Source organism: Lepisma saccharinum, chromosome 2, assembly GCF_977018435.1.
Source record: "Lepisma saccharinum chromosome 2, izLepSacc3.1, whole genome shotgun sequence".
Lineage (NCBI taxonomy): Eukaryota > Metazoa > Arthropoda > Insecta > Zygentoma > Lepismatidae > Lepisma > Lepisma saccharinum.
The window spans coordinates 133,709,387-133,729,955 of NC_139230.1; the positions used below are offsets into that span (position 1 = coordinate 133,709,387).

At 37.5% G+C, this 20,569-nt stretch overlaps 1 protein-coding gene across 2 annotated transcripts in view; it reads left to right on the forward strand.

The window, feature by feature from the left end:
* The window catches only part of LOC145984131 (nucleoporin Nup188-like), a 236,228-nt gene that overhangs the window by 43,991 nt on the left and 171,668 nt on the right, over positions 1-20,569 (forward strand). For both annotated transcript variants that reach the window (XM_083117569.1, XM_083117567.1), the window contains exons 7-8: positions 1,367-1,592; positions 7,515-7,802. In XM_083117569.1, the coding sequence (XP_082973695.1) occupies positions 1,367-1,592; positions 7,515-7,802 (514 nt within the window). The remainder of the gene's footprint in view (positions 1-1,366; positions 1,593-7,514; positions 7,803-20,569) is intronic.

Here is a 20,569-nt window from a genome sequence, read left to right on the forward strand (position 1 = left end):
AATTTTTTTTTTTTTTTATATCCGCTTTATGCATATACAGTGAACCTTGATTTTATGTTTTCCTTGAGACCAATGTGAAGAAACTTATAATGTGGGAAAGTGTAAAATCCTGGGAAAGTGTAAAATCCTGGGAAATTTTTCAAACACTTTTTCCTGTTGGGATCTGCATATGCTAATCAGGACTGAACCTACAGATTGAAATGGAAATCTGAACCACTATGTGCCTTCACTGGGTATTGAACCCACAGCCCCTTGATTATAAGGTGACAACGTTATGGCTATGACATCAGAGGAGTCCAAAAATATTGATGATAAATATTTGCCTTCATACAGGACTGTGATGTCTCCTTGGCTTGACCAAGCATCTGCATTGGAACTCAAATGGTTCAATGACATTCTGCAAATGTGGAGTCACTGCCTAGTGTCAAATGTTGTATCCTACTATAGAATCTAGCATAGAGCATGCCATAAACACCCACAAAAGTGCCATTCGGTGCCACTGTGTGAAGAGACCATTTTTTTTCCTTCTCCATGTCACAACAATGGTTTAAGGTCCCATTTGTTACAAACAAATTTTTATTTGTTAACACATGGCTGGTGCATCAAGTCCCATTACTGCTGTTATTTGGTGTTCTTTACTGAAGCTACTGTTTCTTCTTTACTTGTCCTCATGATGTAAGTGAAGGAAAGAGCACTAACCATTCAGCTACATGTGAACTCTTCTGATATGCATGGGATTAAATCTAAAAATATGCTAACAAGTTGTGCTGTTACAATTTTATTTATTAAGACAATGGTTTGAGGAATTAAAATTATTTTAGGATATGTTGATAGTCAAAACTGTATCTTTATGAATTCACCAATTGTGTGAAGGAACATAATTAATTTGTCACAGGTCATGGGAAAACTCACTTTAGATTCTCTATGTCCCGTAAAAGTAAGGAATTTCATAGCAGATTTTCTGTAGCAACCTAGGTGACCTCTGTGGCAGAGTGGTTAGCACAGCATGCTATGATGCCAGGGGTCCTGGGTTCGAACCCCAGCTTGAGCTTTGGTGATCTTTGTAAGAGTCCCTTCATCAATTTCATCATATCATCACTCATTCTCATCGTTGTAAGATGCCAAAAGTGGCAAAAAACAACGTTCAGTAACAAAAATCAAAATCAAATCCGTGCCCATCTTGTGATTTGGAATTTACTATTATTGGGCAATACACCAAGAAACTGTAGAATTGATAGTGCTGTCTTTTTTGCAGATGTTTTAAAATTCTGCTTTTTTTGTGTTTTGAATAATCTTTGTTGCTTAGTCATTTAATAGTTTTTCTCGTGTTCTAGTGATAAACTAAGACACTTATATTCATTTTCAGAATCTGGACTGATGAAGAGTCATACAATGCTATAAATGAGTCCATTAGCAAAATGCCAATGGCCCCTGGTGTTGCAAGTCCATTTCAGTTATGTTGGACGCTCCTAAACATGCATTGCAAGAGCGAGGAAGAATTATTTGCTCATAGATCTTTGGGTGAAACATTGCTTACCACTGGTCATTCACTGTCTTATTTGAGTAATATGCTGCAACATTCTCTATTTCAGGTGAGTGGAACACATGTGATGATATTTTGTTAGAAATACACTATGTAGCCTAAAGTCACTGGACACCCAGTGCAGTTCATTCAACATACACCAGCCAGGCAACTAATAAGATGTCGGACCTCCCTTTGCTATTATTACAACATTTACTCTTCGGGGCAGGCTTTCCGCTAAGTTCTGGTGTATTGCTGGTGGATTTTTTCTACATTCATCCTGTAGCCTAATGAATAGTTAGTTCATGGGTGGTTTTCTGTTGAGTGGGTCTTTCAAGCAAATGATGCTCCAGTTCATCCCAAAGATGTTCTATGGGGTTTGCCGTCAGGGCTTTGAGCAGGCCAACTAAGCACATCCACCTGATTGTCCTCAAACCATGATGCAATGGACCCTACTTTATGTACAGGAGCATTATCGTACTGATGGAGAAAAGGGCCCATTCCAAACTGTTGCTACAGTGTGGACAGCATGCTATTGTCCTAAATGTCCTCATAAACACCACTGTTCATGCTGCCATTGGCCAAATCTAATGGCCTGAGCCCAAACCAGGTGGTACAGCCCAAGACAATGACACTACCGCCATGTTCACTTGGTTGTCCGGTGTCTTTTGGCTATATAGTGTTTCAGTTTGTACTACTACATTTATTTTTCTGTGCTTTATCACTATCCATGTTACCATTTTAGAAATAATGATTTTTGTTGTATGCTCCATAACTAAATTAAATTTGCAAGTAATAATTTAAAGTGAAAGAAGTCATTTTTAAGAGACTATATAATGGCTGTATGTGCCAGAGAATGTAGGGTAGGTTTTTTAGGGGAAGTGGAGGGGAGGAGGGGTTGCAAAATCAGAAGTTAGAAACCCCTGAAATGCCTTTGAGATAATTTATTGTGGAACGGACAAGTAACGTTGCATTAATGGTTATCTTGAGAAATAAATCATAGCATCACACAAAAGAGTGGAGCTTCTTTGCTAACCATTAGCAGATGTCAATCTCTCCTGATGGGAATTTTCATGCACCGGCTTGTGAAACTTGCAGTGATGTACAAAATAAATTGTTGCAAGAGAACTAAATTTCATAGACAGGTGTTCTCCCTCTCTCATCTTTTCCTTCTTCTTTTTATTTTTAGAAATAGACCAAAATAAATGGGAAAAATGTGTAGCATGTAGCAGTGGTATATTCTTACTACCATGCGAAGTTGTGTTGAAAATGGACAGATACTTGGGGAAAAAAATAACAATAATATGTAAGAAAAGCAGTGTTGCCATCTTAATTATCCTCATCTTCATGATTAACAAAAGTCACAGAAAAGCAAAATAAAACAAACAAATCCATCAATCAGAATCTTACCATTTCTTCTACAAGGTGTGCCAGTTAATAATTCTTAATTTCGTCGCTGGATGGTGCTGGAAGCAAGGGTTGGTGCACAGTCTCAACTGTTACATCAGTGTTTTTCCAGGACAGTACCTGACAAATCTCCGTGGTTGTGCAACCGAGTGCCAATGATCGTGATATTGGGTTTGTGTGGGAAACATGTTGACCTGCAAACCAAATAAGGAACATGTGCGGCATGTCCTGCTTTTCTTGTTCAACCAAAAGAAAAACATGAGTGAAAGCCATCGTATCCTTGTGAAAACGTGACAAAGTCCTAATGCAAGACGTGTGTGTGCGTTTGTTTCGACGATTCAAAAGTGGTGATTTTGACTTGAAAGACAGAGATCACTTGGGCCAGCCGAAAAAATTCCAAGATGCCGAATTGCAAGCACTGTTGGACTAAGACGATACGCAAATGCAACAAGAACTGGCAGAGAAGTTAAATGTTGGTTGCCAAACCATATCTGATCATCTTCATGCCATGGGAAAGATTCAGAAGGCAGGAAAATGGGTCCCACATCATCTGAATGAGAGACAAATGGAAAAGTGAAAAACTGTGTGTGAAGTGTTGCTTTCTTGGCATGAAAGAAAGTCTTTCTTGCATCGGATAGTGACTGGGGACGAAAAATGGATCTACTTCGAGAACCCAAAAAGCAAAAAGTCATGGGTTGACCCAGGACAACCTTCAACATCGACCGCAAAACCGAATCACTTTGGAAGGAAGACAATGCTGTGCATTTGGTGGGATCAGAAGGCTGTGGTGTACCAGGTGAAACAGTGAATGCCGTTCACTACAGTCAACAACTCATCAATTTGAACCATGCATTGATTGAAAAGTGCCCAGATTGGGCCACAAGACACGGAAAAGTGATTTTGCAGCATGACAACGCCTCATCACACACAGCGAAAGGCGTCAGAGACACCATTTCTGCACTTGGCTGGGAATTCTTGCCCCACAGTGCAGGAAGCAGGACTTTACTAGGATCGACCAGACTTTCTCGTATTACATTTTTATTATTGAATTATTAAAATTATTGTTAGATCACCACATATTGCCCACTCATGTCCATTGTATATCAGTTTTGTGAGAATTACAGATAGGTTCTCGTAGCTTTCGTACAGATACACAGAATAACCAACAGAAAATGCATACATACTACCATTATGGATAAGCCCTGCTTTGAGGCTTCTCATGGAAGAGTCTATGAACAGTCTCCAATCCTTAACCTCATACTGTGTATTCTACCTCTCCATCAACCCAGGGACATTGCAAGAGTAAACTAGGCTCCCTTTCTTGGAAAAGTATGGAATGAAATCTGCTTCTCTCTTTCTAAACCTAAACCTAAACATGGTGCTAAGAAATTCTTTTCCTTTAGTTGAGAACCTAGGAGTGCTGTGGATTCTTTTGAAAAACCAGTCTCTCGATCAGTTTAGATGATCAATGATAGAGGTTGAAGTAAATCATGGAGTATTTAATGTTGCACACAAATGACATCTTATTTTCTTACTGGAGTATTTAATTCTGTCTAATACACAGTATACAACATAACGTTATAGTTTTATTGTCTATCAGTTTCTCAACCTAATTCAAGAAACCACACTGCTGCCAATTAGCAAGCAGATTTCTAGAATACAGTCAACTCTCGATACAACGACCTATCACACTTCCCGGGAAAATGGTCGTTTTTGGAATTTGCACCAATTTTCAGCTTAAACGGAGCTCAAACGGACACAAAGATGCCTAGAAGATGGTAACACCATTTATCCTGGTAGTTATACAACCTGTTATGCACAGGATGCATGTTGTGAGAAGGAAAATAGAACAGGAAAACGTTTTCAAAAAAAAAGAATTTAAAATAATGTTACTTTTTTCAATTGTGCACAGTCGTTGCTTTTCCAGGAAATTCTTACAATTCTAGTTCATGAGAAACCTGTTTGCACTGAGACCTATGGAAAGGAAAACAATCTCTCGCTTATTGCAAGCGAAACTCGAAGAATCTTGACACCAGTCACACTGGCACCAGCAAAAGTCTGGAGATAATCGGCCAGAATGAATGTTGGATTTTATACGGGTCTACTGGAGCATTGTCTGTTACAAGATTAACTGGTAAGATTAGATCTCTCGGGAGAAACAACACAACCTTTCTAGAAACCAGACAAAAAAAAACAAAACAACTCCTTCCTTCACTTGCATTGTAATCCAGTGTGAAAAAGTAAACGTGCAACTTGCGATCTGTTTTCACCCAATGTATGTTCTAGGACAGTCATTAAACAGCGTCACAGTCACAGTCGATAATCATTCGGGTTTCGAATTGAATTTCACTTTAAACTGTATATTTAGTCCCGATTAGCCCATCAGCATAAAATGAACTGAAAACAAGCTTTATCAAACTGTGCATTTTCCCATATCAAAATGGTAGATTGTTATTTTCTCTCACGTTAATGGACAATTTAATGTTGGATTTAGGAGTATTCTCGTGTCAAACACCCACTCCTCCAAAAGTTTTTCCCTTGAATAATGTCTTTTTAATCGGTCTCGGCGACCATTCCTACATTGAGCACTTTTTTTTTTCCACATGAATGGTTCTGAAGAAAAGTGGATGTGAATTCAATTTACAGTTTTGATTATCAGAAGGTGCAGAACATGAAGTTATTTTAACTCTTGTTTTCCTTTGTGGAGATCTTGTTATCGTCAAATCAAAACAGCTTTGCGAGATTCAAAACAATAACTTTTTCCTTCACGTTGGATGAGTCATTGCTGTTATCGGCAAGCAAGAGCTTTGCAGATGCTAGACAAAACACTGGCCCCAGCTGCATCGTAAAAACAAGGAGACTGGCTGGAAGTTCGAGCAACAGGTGGCGGAAGAGAAAAATCCCAGAATTTTAAAGATAACGCAACTGTCGAAGATGGAACTTTTAACAGCATTGTAAAGAAGAAAGAAATGAACCTTGCTTTATGTTTTACCATGCAACAGACAATAATATGGGCAATATTTCGTATGCAGACAACAGCATAAAAAAAAATAGGACCTGAATTCTGCAATTATCAACATTGCCCTGCACACCAGTGGCGGAGAATGAACTGGGTAAAGAGGGGGAAGGTCAATTTTTTTTACTTGTTCTATGGTTTTTGTTCGTTTACAAGAATATGTCCAGTACAGAACTCGTTGCCCCATTTTAGACGTGCAAGGAAAGGAAGAGGGGTGAGTCTGCTTTCACCCTCGCCTGTAATCAGCCCGTGTGCACACACGAGCAAGAAAATCGTGGCTGAAACAATGGACGTCGCCCCCCCCCCCACGTTTGCTGACAGGAAAAGAGGGAGAAGTCAGTCAGCCAATGGAACACTTTTTTGGCAGATATTACAACATCGACACAATTAGGAAAACGCATGAAGTGGGAAACTGGAGTTATGATGCATGTAAGATTGAAGTAAACTTTTGTGGAAACCTGGATGACAATGCATTAAGTGGGTTAACGATCTTTAGTTCGCCTATGTGTTTTTGATTATCTCTAACAGTTTCGCTTTTTTATGAAGTGTTGCAGGGAACAAAGAACATGTTTTGAATGAAAGCGGTTACCGGAAGTTGTCAGCTACAAGGCCAAGAGTTGCTCAATCACGGGAACCTGCTGAACTCTAGGTCAGAGCTAAACAGATGGGCCAGACTTCCAGGTGCCATGCATCTGTACTTTGGAACATTCCTGTGATCTTATCTCTCAAGGTGGTGTATTTATTGATGAAAGAGCTTGTCCTGCCATACAGATTGGCAAAGACTGCAAGTCCAGCAGTCATTTCGGGCCTCTCCCCACCCCCTCCCCCACAAGTTTTCAGCAGATCTTAGGACGAGGAAACAAGTCAAGGTCGATTTCAAAATAACATCCAAGCACATTCGATCTTCTCTTCTTGCATATTCAAGAGCAAGCGTGGAAAAACAATCCTGGCACATTGGGTAGCGGCCGTCGGGTATGGGGTAACATTGGTGCACTTGAGGGAGGGGAGGGCAGAGGTCAAGTGCTATTGGATATCACTCAAGCATGGTGTGGTGGTGTCTATTTTTAGTTCAGACCCAATTGTGAGTGGTAGAGCACTCGTGAAGGAAATGAGTGGAAATGAAAAGCAACACATTTTTCAGCCGATTTCCTTCAATTTTTCAACTTTTTTCTAAATTATTCATGGTTCCCGGGAAAAGGGTCATTATACCTGAGGTTGTAGAATCAAGAGTTGACTGTAGTTGCTTACATTGCTGGTTAGAGAAGGAAAAAGTGATGGACAAAAAGGATTTTGTGACAAATCCTTACATCATGGGACTTTTCTGATACTTTTTCTGAAATCAGTAGCCAAAGGTCTAAAGGAATCTGCTACTAGTTTTCAAACACTTTTTTCATTGCAGGGTAGTGTTATCGATGGAAATTAGGGTTGCATGACATTTGAAGCACTGTAATAGATACATTAGGAATCTCTTGTCATTGAGTGTGATTTTTGTAGTTTTGTTAGTTCTTGATCAATGCAGCTATGTGATACATTAAGTTTTAACACAAATATGTTTTTTTTTATTTTCAGGAGAAGTGGAAACTAAGAGACATAGCCTATGAAACAGTCTCCGTTGTAGTCAATACATTGTTCACCAGCTTCGATCCAGATTCATTGATTCATATTAAAGATCTGTGGACTTTGGGACAAACTCTGTTGAAACATCCTATAGTTGCAAGAGAATTTTGGGAAAGTGGTACTAACTTTGGCTTGAGATGGTTCTTTCAGCAGGCTGAGGCAAATTTTCCATTCCGTTTTCAACCCTTCATTGGTATGTGCACGTCGCTAGCTGAAGCTGGATCAGAAAGTAACATAAAGGTAAGCAGATGCGTTTCATGTATTTTTTAACTTCTCACATTCTGTCATGAGCTTTTACATTTTATTTTCATGAGCTTACAGTTTGTGACTGCATAAGCTAAATTACACTTGAACCCTGTTTTTATGTTCCTACATTATACATTGTCTTGATTAATATGTTCAGCCAACCAGATCCCAGCAAAAGGCCATGTTAAATAGGAGGATATTTACCTCTACTTTAGGTTTGCCATAACTCCTATTTCCCACTTGATTCATTTTCTCAACTGTCATGATATAAAATTGAGGTGGAACATGTGTATTTTTATTCTTAAACTAAGAAGAACATTTTTTGTATGCAGATCATGTGACTTGAGTCTTGTGTAATACAGTAAATTGTGTATCATCATGTTCAGTGGTTCTGTTTTCCACAGTATGCTGTTCAGTAATTGAAACAACAAGAATGAACAACTCAAGATGAACCTCTGCTCTAGCATAAGTACAATTCTATTCTCTGGAAATGCATAGAGTGAAGAAGAGGAAAGATCTTCACAGCTGATTGCACACCCAATGGTAAAAGTAATAATAGGCAAATTGTCCATCACAATTTTCATTCACTCTTGCTTTCCACAACATAATATTCGTGAATTGAAATAAAAACATCAATAAGCAAAAGACGACATTCTGCTTCACATCAACTGATTTCCATTCCAAAAAACAACACAGGATGTATAACAAAAAGGAATGAAAACGGTGATGAACAATTTGCCTACTCTATTATCTTTGCCATTTCCTGTACAATGATGGTGACAGATGAGTGTGGCAATATTTTCGTGGGAGAAGGGGAATCAATTTGGTACACATCAAAATACCATACAAAGATGCTTATTTTGGCTAAAATAGCATATATTTATCTAATTTTCCCTGTGTTTGCTGGTAGCAAACTGGTAAACCAAGGGAGGAGTTCATGCCTTTTCCTGGCCCTCTGGCACAATCACTCATGTTGTAATTACTAAAGAGTGCTGAGTATTTCAATTTTTTTCCAATTTTCTTGCTCGTGTGTGCTTATGGGCAAGTTAACCCTTAAGGGCATGCAGGACAGTCTCCTCCCAGCTTTTCCTTCCGATGCAGTGTTGCCAACTTAGCACTCTTGGAGCTAGATCTGGCTCTTTCGTGTACCTGTTTGGCTGTGAACTGGGGTGCCCACCCCCCGTGCCTCATTATGTGACTAAACAACAATAGCTTGCATTCTATGTACATATTATTCACTCGTTCCGGCCCACATATACCAACTTTTGCCATGATTATACATTTTGCACGTGACGTGATATTGTTATATTGGCTGCGTCGCTCCAACCCCCTCTTATATCCCCAGCTACTTTTTTTATAGCGTCGTGACGTGAAATTGGCATAATATTGTTATGAGGGAATCCTTTATTTTCAATTTCATATGACCATGAAATGGGCCAGATCTAGATGGTAAAAACTAAGAATAAATTGTCATCAATTCAGAGTTAACGGTAATAGCAGTGCCCCACCTCTTTGGCAACTAACATTACTCTAGGAAGACCTTCATAAATCTAGCTCCTTGAAAGTCAGTTTTAACTCCAGTTAAGGTGAAATTTAGCTCTTTTATGCACACCACATTTGACAACACTGCCAGGAGGCAAGGAGAATTGCATTGGGCATATGGGAGTATCATGTGATTTGTTATCTTGGGAATATCAAACTTCCATTTGAATAGAAAATGATATCAACGGGAAGAGGGCAGTTTGAAGAAGTGATTGCCAAGCAGAAAAGTCGAAACTCCCATTTGATTAGCCGAAACTTGATGTTGAAGTTGATTCCCCATAAGGAATTCATGGTATTCCAAAAATTCTTATTCTTTATATTTTTCAAATATCGTGTCCAGTTTAATAATCAACATAAAAAAAATGCTTCCACTTGCAACATGGAGAGAAATTCATACTCTTGATACACCCAAGTTTTTTTAGTAGCAGTGCCCATTCGATCGATATTGAAATAAATGTACAATTAGTGCATAACTGTACCTCCTCCCCTTAAGTGCCGGGGCTGGCGAATGCTGAATGCCAACACGTTTTAAGCAGGAAATTTAAAATTCTGCAAGTTTTTAAATAAAATTTTATTACTCAGAAACTGTGAATGCTGGAGTTACAAATTACACAAGCCTATGGGGGGGGGGGGGAGAGTTTTAATTTATGTTCCATTCTGATAGCAAATATTTGTGCATTTGTTGCTGATACTTTCGGAGAAAAAAATATTTTCCAATGTAAAGCAAAAAATCCACAGCTACACAAAAATACATTTCTATGTTACCTTTAATCCAATAGGCTACCATGTGAGGGCACTATTTTCTGAACCCATGTGTAAGGAAGCTTTCAGACTGAAGTGACTGGCAACTAAAGGCATACGGCAGGTGACAAACAACATTGATATTTCACACTAAAGCAACAAGTGGCTTGAGTCACTTCAGTCTAGCTCTTTCCTGTTACTAAATTATTTTTAACACACATTAGCCTACAGATAGGAGAGAGATTTGCCTGATGGAAAATAAGTTGGCAATGCTGTGCATACTGAGGCATTCTTGATAAGATGCTTGAAGAGCCTTGAGCAAACTTTTCTCAAACACAGAACTTCATTACTGAAGGTCATGCTACAGGTTGATTGACAACTTATGGCAGCATTCTCTCTGTCCACACACTGTCCCCAAAAGATGAGTATTGTGTTCACATTTTCTTTAAATGTAGTTCTCACATTGTACTAATCTTACAATATTTTTTTCTTATTATTATTTTCCTTTGCTTTTATGCCACTTTTATAATTAATTGCAACTACTGGGATGGATGATAATTAGATTCAATTGATGAAGGGACACTCACAGACCAAGACTCGAACTTGGAACTTCAAGTGGAGAGATTTCTGAAGACCGTCAATAAATCTTGGCCACGAACTGGCGTATAATTATTTGTAATTGCTAAGGAGTATTTTTTTTTTGTTATATTCATGCCAAATAGCTTTTTTGGACACTTACTTTCTGAGTGATATTAGATCCAAAATTCGTTCTGCACAGATTTGGTTGACAATCCCTGTTTTGTTTTGGGAGGGCGGACACCTAGTTCACATCCTAGAAACAATCATGGCCCATACTCGAAGTGCAACCTGCTAAACACTACATACAGAGATCAGTTGGACGTGGCAATTGTGTCTGCAAATTGCATTTTTCCTACTCAGATTCTTTAGGTCCAAAAGTTATCCTAATGGATAATCTAGAAACAACTCAAAATGTTTGCTGATTTACGTGAATTCACAGTGACTAATCTATACTGGGCCTACAATTTTTAATCTGGAAAATCTTGGTGATGGAACTGAATGAAATACTCAATCACTACAAAGTGAAAGATGTAAATATTAGCTAAACTTGAAACCAGTGAGTGGTATTCATACGAAGAGAGTGGTAGGATATTTCGAAAATCATGTAACAATTTAATCTAAGATATTACCTTTATTTTGATGTCATTATGTAGGTGTAAAATAAACACACACTTACAATAAATGTGTTCTTGAACAGTAACACTTAAAGCATTTTTAAAATGAGGCTATTATTTTTTATCATTAAAATCGTAAATATATAACATGGCCATTTTTTTTATTGAAGGAAGGTAGAAAGTAGGAGAACCAGGGTAGAAAGATGGAGGCAGGGTGGAAAGTTGGGGGAAGGGTGCCAAAAATTCACCTTGCCTGGGTGAAAATTTTATCTTGAACCACGTCTGATAACTGATTTGAGAAATCACAAAGAAATGTATATTTTCTTTGTTCCTCAGGTCCCAGGAGGTTGATAGAAATGCCTTTAACTTATAAATGTTAATAAATCTGAAAGTATTGGGGAACAATTGCCCTTCCCTTCTTCTCCTGTGAAGTTACACCTATGGTTGAACCATTGTAATGCACAGGTTTTGCCAAAAATTGGAATGCAGATATCAGGATTTTAACTGTAAAATAATAATTCTTAATTGACAAATAATGACTTGGTGAATATTAGGGAGGATTGTAAGTATTGATAAGTGCTTTTGTTGTTCTTACTTATGAATTCATTTTCAGAATGGTATCTTTCTGGTCTGGACATTTTTTTTGTATGCAGTCTGAAATTAATTAAATCTACATAGATTAACTTGTAATAAATTAATTTCACATAAATATAAAACACTTCACACTTCCGGGAATTGGAACAGTTTGGAAATTAGTTTTAGAAATGATCAAAAATAGTGGAAATGCCTATCCATCTTCCCATGTTACTATTGCCTTTATTATAATAAGAATTTAATTTACTGCCATACTCTATTGTCGCTGTTGATTGAAGAAACAACAATGCTTTAAACTCAGAAGTTCATACCACAGGTTATCGGCAAATCTGTATTTCTTTATTTTCCTACTCTTATTTTTGTTGGTTTTTTCACTGTTCTGTCCATCGCATTGATGAAGATATAAGATGAGATGCAATAAATGGTGTGAGTGGGATAAAAACAATGACACATCCATATTTTCCAGCTCAGGTTTAACCCCAGATATCTGACTTTAAAGCATGTTACCTTAGCCTCCCATGGGGGGAGGGGGGTTGGCCTTTTTGTGTTTGTTTGTCAAATTAATTTATTAAATTTGTCATTCAATCTTACCATTGTGAATATCAAGATGTAGCAAAGCGCCATAAAATAATGAAACTAGAAAATAATTTCATGTTCACTTAATATCTTGTATTATCATATCTAGGGTGCAGATTTTTGCCTATTTGCCTTTTTTATTCCTTTGTAGTAAAACATAGGCTTTAAGGTTTAAGTTTATTTCATGGTGTTTGTAGTCCAAAATGCATTTTTATAGTGCTTACAAATGCCTATTTTGAGGTTAGTGCCTATTTTGCTTAATCGTGCCTAAATGCCTATTCTGCAATTTTTGCTTACTTCAGCTTGTTTTATGCACCTTTGGCTTTTCCTGCATTGAAGAAGGTAAGCTTTTGTTTATGTTGAACTGATTGAAATCTGGTATTTGCCAGATTTGAGGGTTGCAAGGGATGTCAGATCTTTGGAAATACCAAATGTCCCTTAGTCAGGATAAGCAAACTGGACAACCTGTTGGCGACTCATACTTGAACAAAAGGACGCCAACTCACCCCTTCTTTTTTTCCACCTAAAAGCTTGTAGGAGTCAATCAGTTCTCATTTGCTTTGTTGTGTGTGTGTGAAAGGAAGTAGATAGTTATCTGTGGAGATATCATGTTCATATATTTAAAAATACCAAAGCACAAGATGGCCAGATGTGTATTAATTAAAGAATGCATTGCTGTAGAAGCATGTTTTACCACTGACTGAAAATTCGATTTTTGTTATTTAGCATCACTTTTCTTCCAATTTTGGCTAATCATGATGATTAGGATGAATGATGATATGATGAAATTTATGTAGGAATGCTCACAAAGAACACCCATGCCCAGGCCGTGATTCGAATCCAGGGGTCCTGGCATCATCAGCCATACTGTGCTAACCACTCTGCCATGGAGGTTGGCCTCACTGACAGGAAAGTAATTTTCTGTCAAGTCTGTGTTAAATTACTTTACAAATGAATACTTTGTCCCACACGTGCATAGTTTTATATATGGGCTTGTTCAATAACTATCAGCTGCTGATGTGATTTCCGGCTCCTGAAAATATTTTTCTACCTCTCACATTATATGGAAACCAGGATAAATGGTGAGCAATGCACACTGTGATGGGTCGTTATCTTACTTTACCTCAGTTCTGAATAGAACAATGTTACGTTATTATGTGAAAAACTTGAAGTGGCCTTTTGTTGCATCCAGAGAAATACACAGATTAACAATAATAATAATAAAACAAAACTTTAAATTAACCAGATTGTGTTATCGTAGCCTCTCTGCAAATGAGGATTTGATTCAAACTATTGTCAATTGTTTGTCAAACATTGGCTAACTACAAGTTCATTTCTTCATATAAAATTTAATTGGAATTTTCCTTTTTTTTTGTTAAAAGTGTGCAACTTGTGAACAATTGGGCATGAAATGGGCATTTGTTCAAAATTTGCAGTCATTAACTCAAGCTCTTTATGTGAATTACTTTAACTGACAATTCCCTACAAATGTGGATTGCGGTCAAAATAATGTTAATTGTTTGTGAATCGTTAACACACTTTCATATATAAACTGGAATGCTAACAGTATAACCAGTAGCGTGCCCAGAAATTTTGAAAAGTAGGGTTATGTATATTTTTTTTAGTAGTCAGCCCTTGCTGGACTTGCAGTCTTTGTCTATGTATATGGCAGGTCAAGCTTTTTCATCGATAAATACACCACCTTGAGAAATTAGAGATAAGATCGCAGGAATGTTCCAAAATACAGATGTGTGGTGCCTGGAAGTGTGGACCCTCTGTGCAGCTCTGACCTAGATTTCAGCAGGTCCCCGTGAGTGAGCAACTCTTGGCCTTGTAGCAGACAACTTCCCGTAACCGCTTTCATTCAAAACACGTTCTTTGTTCCCTGTAACACTTCATAAAAAAGCGAAACTGTTAGAGATAATCAAAGCCACATAGACCAACTAAAGATTGCAAACCCGCTTAATGATTTGTCATCCAAGCTTCCCCAAAAGTTTACTTCAATCTTACGTGCATCATAACTCCCGTTTCCCACTTCATACGTTTTCCTAACTGTGCCGATGTCATAATATTTGCCAAAAAAGTGTTCCGTTGGCTGAGTGACTTCTCTCTCCTTTCCTCTCAGCAAACTTGTAGGGGAAGGAGGAGGGGACAGCGATAACGATTGTTTCAGCCACGATTTTCTTGCTCTTGTGTGCACATGGGGTGATGGCAGGCGGGAGTGGAAGTGGACCCCTCTTCCTTTCCTTTGGTGTCTAAAATGGGGCAACCAGTTCTGAATACATTCTTGAAAACATACAAAAACCATAGGACAAGTAAAGAAAAAAAAGTGTGCCCCCCTTCCCAGATCAATCTCCGCCACTGGTGTGCATGGCAATGTCAGAGAGGCAATGTGATAATTGCAGAGTTCAGGTCCTATTTTTTCTTTTAACGCTATTTACTGCATAGGAAATATTGCCTGTATTATTGTCTGTTGCATAGTAAAACGTAAAGCAAGGTTCATTTCTTTCTTCTTCACACTGCTTATAAAAGTTTCGTCTTCGACAGTTGCATTATCTTAAAATGCTGAGGATTTTCTCTTTGAACACCTGTTGCTCGAACTTCCAGCCGGTCTTCGTTTTTACGCTGCAGCTGGCGCCAGTGTTTTGTCTAGCATCTGCAAAGCTGTTGCTTGCCGATAACAGCAATGACTCATTCAGGGCGAAACAAAAAGTCATTGTTTTGAATCTCGCAAATCTGTTTTGATTTGAAGATAACGAAATTCGATCTCCAGAAAGGAAAACAAGATTTAAACAACTTCATGTTCTGCACCTTCTGATAAGTAAAACTGTAAATTTTATTTTGCATCTGACAAGAATAAACTTCCTCAACACTCGGAGAGGAAATGCACACAATATAATCGCCGCTTTTCTTCAGAACCATTCATGTGGGAGAAAAAATAAGTTCTCAATGTAGGAACGAACGCTGAGACCGATTTAAAGAAACATTATTTAAGGGGAAAATGCTTGGAGGAGCAGATGTTTGACATCGAGAATACTCCTAAAGCCAACATTAAATCGTCCATTAATGTGAGAGTAAATAAAGATCTCCCATTTTGATATCTAAGAATGCGCAGGTTTCATAAACTTGTTTTGAGTTTATTTTATGCTGATGGGCTAATCGGGACTAAATATAGAGTTTAAAGTTAAATCCAATTCCAAACCCAAATGATTATTGACTGCGACTCTGTTTAATGACGTGTCCTAGAATACACATTGGGTTAAAACAGGTCGCAAGTTGCGTGTTTCCTTTTTCACGCTGGATTACAATGCAAGTCGAGGAAGGAGTTTGGACTGCTCCCTTGAATGGGGGAGGGGGTTGACTATGAAGTTGGTTGAATCAATGAAATCGTGACCTTTTTTTGCAATGTATTTTACACAGCCGAACCAGAACGAAATTTACAGCCGTGCTTTTTTTTTTTTTTGGTCTGGTGCCTAGAAAGGCTGTGTTGTTTCTCCCAAGAAATCTTATCTTACCAGTTAATCTTGTAACCAACAATGCTCCAGTAGACCCGTATAAAATCTAACAATCATTTTGCCTGATTATCTCCTGACTTTTGCTGGCGCCAGTGTGACTGGTGTCAAGATTCTTTGAGTTTTGCTTGCAATAAGCGAGAGATTGTTGTCCTTTCCATAAGTCTCGGTGCAAACGTGTTTCTCATGAACTAGAATTGTAAGAATTTCCTGGAAGAACAACGGCTGTGTACAACTAAAAGAAAGTAACATTATTTTAAATCCTTTTTTGTGAAGACGTTTTCATGTTCTGTTTTCCTTCTCACAACATGCATCATGTGCATAACACTTTGTATAACTACCAGGATAAATGGTGTTACTGTCTCCTAGGCATCTTTGTTTCCATTTGAGCTCCGTTTAAGCTGAAGAGTGGTTCACATTTCAGTAACAATCCCTTCAAAATAACAACCCTTTTCCCGGAAACTGTGGAAGGTCGTCGTATCGAGACCTGACTGTATATACATACAACATATTATTTAAATGCATTTCATACCAATTCAACCACCTCATAACCAATCAACAGCAACAATTATATATATCTTCTCTGAAATGTGCGTGCGCCATTTCCGCAAACCATTTGTCCATGCACATAAGACAAAACTGTTTAGCAGCAACAGTCTGATGTACATGGTTGGTCTTACTTCTTTCTCTGGTAATTTGCAATGCATTAAAGAAAAGAATCACATTGCGAGCAAAGCGATCAAGATAATATTTAGATCCAAATATTACAAATAATTTCACTGGGCACCAAGGCATTCTCTTTTCCATTTTTTTTGTTTAGATTGTGTACACTTGGATGCATCATTATTTATGAACTTAACACAATTTAGTACTCATGATGAAAACATTAACATCACAAATCAACTTGAATAGTGCCAGAACCTTTCTTTCCAGTAAAATAGCAATTACTGTAACTTTTATAGTGAGACTTTTAATTTTATCAATCTGCGATTTATCAATGATACAAAATTTAAGCATGTTAAAGTACAGTGGACTCTTTTTAATTCGAACTCCAACAGGCTTAAAAAAAAATTCGAATTATCCAAAATTCGAATTAACCAGAATATAAAAAAAGAATAACACACTGTATTAAACATAAAACTGCGTTTATGCGCAAACAGTACACCTTACCTTACAACTGCTATGTTTTATCTGTACAGTGGAACCTCGATTTTACGTTTTTCAGGGGACCAAGCTGAAGAAACTTGAAATGCGGGAAAATGTAAAATTGGGGGAAATTTTATAACTTTTTGCTATGTTGGGACCATCAAGATTGAATGTATAATACGGGAAAATGTAAAAACCGGGAACGTAAAATCGAGGTTTCACTGTATCTCCATCCAGGAACAGTACACTTATTGGAATATTCGCATCACGTGATTGTTTTTCATTCTTTTTCATTCCTCTTTCTACCTCTCTTAGCACTTCAACTTTCTTATCTAATGTTAAGCTACAGTACGCACTAAGTTTTGACATTGTGACTCCACTAAAACACACAGACAAATGACCCCTTCTGTCTGGCTATCCACTCTCCTCTCAACTTGTTTCTGAGAGGGTGAAGGTCACATTCCTACAATCAAAACTCTGGTGATTCCCGCTGCCCTCTCTTATCTGCCGTCGGCACATCTGTTAACCATAAAAACAACCTTTTCAAGAAGAAAAGGGGGACAAGTCATTTGTTGGAATTTCTTATGTAGCAACCACTTTGGTCTTTCTTGGAAAGATTTATGTTAAATTATTGGAAACCTGACTTCGAATTATCCAAATTTAACCTTCAAAATTCAAATTAAGTAGTCACTTTTAACATTGTTTTAGATAGGGGTTTCAAGGGGAATGTGCTTTTGTTCGAATTATCCAAGTTCGAATTCAAGAAAGCACACTGTATATGTTTTTCACGATGCAGCACATTTTTTAGTAAATACTATTAGTGAATATTTCATTTTGAACTTCAGTTTATGAAACAAATTATTTTGTGAATGCTGTGTTGTTCCTATGTTGGAATGAATTATGCTGCAGCTACCAACACATTTTTAATCACATTTATTTCATTTCCTTACAAGCTGCCATAGGCCATTAAATAATCCAAAAATATGATTGAATTCCTTGTTAAAGATGGAATTCCTGCTGCTGAAATTCAAAATCAACTTCAGCATGCTTATGGATATAACACAAGGGTTTAAATTTGCTTCAATAAAGTTTGTTCACAGTTTATCAGTTGTTTTTTTTCCATTATTTTTCTGGATATTTCAAGCATAATTACCTACTCCATGTATTAATCATGCCAAATTATAAGTCTGCCACATTTAACTGTCTTCGCTGATTTTGTCCAAATGGAATACCTTAACTGTCCTGCAAAATACCTGGCTATGGAAATGGCAGTCTGCATGGTCAAAACATAACAAACTAAAAAATTTACCAAACCAAGATTTGGTCCCCAATTTTCCCAAAATATATTTCAAAACATTAATTGTCAAACTATAGCTTAAGTGATGCCCTAAAATTCTTGAAAGAGTATCTTTTCATAAACTCCAAAAATGTAGTTTAGGCAGAGATTTGTGTGTGTCATCAGAATTTGGAATCTACCTCAGTATATGAAAAATTCCATTTTTCATCCACAATCTTGAAATGCTTTGAACAAATACAAAATAAAATCATTCCAGAGGTGTATCTAGATGTGATTAATTTAAGCTAAATACCTCTAAATTTGCTGCAGTTATTGTGGTCTCAAAATTGGTGACTTACCCCCAACATTCCTAAAACACACTATTTTACAGAGTTTTTATTAATAACTTAAAGCTCAAGTGATACGCAAGTGTTGCTGAGACTTGTGTTTCTTAATCTACGAAAATCTACCCTTGTCAAATACGAACATAATTTAAATCTCTCGCAAGACATTTTAAATCTGTCTGTCATGCACCATCTTTAAACATGGTGACCATTCTTAAATACAATGTGCAACCAATCCTTCAAGTTATCTTGCAACTATAAACATTGAAACTCAAAAGCTTTACATTTATGGCAGTTATCAGAAATCCAACGTTTACCACTACCTCTCCTAAACTATGAAATATGATTTTAAAAGTTTTACTGAAAAGTTGCAGTTTTTCATCCACCATCTTGAAACACATTGTCCAGTTTCACTCACAAGTTTTTGTCCAATTTCACTCAAAAGTTTTCTAGCTGCAGGAATAATTTTACCCAAATGATTTTAAATTTACATAAGTTATCATGGCCACTAAATAGATGACTTATCCCTCTCAGCTCGCCCATCCACCTCAAGTGCCTCCCCGATGGTTCAGTGGTAGCGATGTCACCTTGTAATCAAGGTGTCTCATATTCGATACCCGGTGGAGGCACATAAAGTGGTTCTGATCCATCTTTAAACTGTAAGTCCAGTCCCGATTAGCCAACCATGCACCCCAACTCATGCTCCTTCTAAACCATGCACCATATTTTGTTAATTTTATTGCCAAATTATAGTGCAAGTGATATCATAATGCTCCTGTAAGTTTTGTGCACAAAGCTCAAAAGTGTAGTCTTTACAAAGGTTTCAAAATGTAAAAAATGATCAAAATATGAAAGTATATAAAGTAAAAGATAAAGTGCTTCCCTGTGCCTTGTACCATGCGATGAAGGTGTATCAGGGGTGTGGAGTTAGGGTTCCACAATTTCTTGATCACAGCCGAAGTTTGGGGTTGATGTGATCAGCACCATGATCCAGGTCACCTTTACTCCCCAGAGTTTTCTCAGGTACCCACTTTATGTGACACTGGGTTGGCACCAGAGTATACATGTACACTGTATTTACTGTACTTGAGTACCCCACACCATTAAAGAAAGAAAGAAAAAACTGAAATTGTGACAGATTATGACAGTGCATGACTTTTACATGGGTATAGAGCTCCTAACCAGACATAAATAACATTTATCCTATAGGCAAACCAGCCATTATGATGGGAAATAAAAAATCATTTAAAGAATGTTCAGATTTAATTATGTCACAATTAATGAGATTTCAATCAAATGTACTCAGTTAGCTTTAAATATGAAAAAACCCAAATGGGGAAATCTGGGCCAGGCCAACTCTGACCAACTCCCACTCATGGGCACATCCTGAGTATAATTGTGCATTGGAAGAAGAAAATTGTAATATGTTCATATTCAGTGCCTATTTCAATGTCTTTTTTATTTTGGGGTGTCTCTTAAGTGCCTAATTTATTACCTTATTACCTTTTCTTATTTTATAGTGCCTCTTTAAATGTCTATTTTCATAATTTTTGGGGTGCCTTTTTGCCTGCCTATTTGAGAGGTTTTTAGTGTATAAATCCGCACCCTAATTGTATCATCACTCATCCTCATCTGTGCAATTAGCCAAAGTGGCAGAAAAGTGACGTTAAATAAAACAAATATTAAAATCTGGTGGTGGCAATTAGGGGGCAAGGGGGCAGTTACCCCCCACTTTTGCCACTTTTCCCCCCACACTAAGCTAAACCTTATGTACCAAGAGAAAGTAAACTGTTCTTGCCCCCCCCCCCCACTTTTTGCACCTTACCCCACCCTAGTT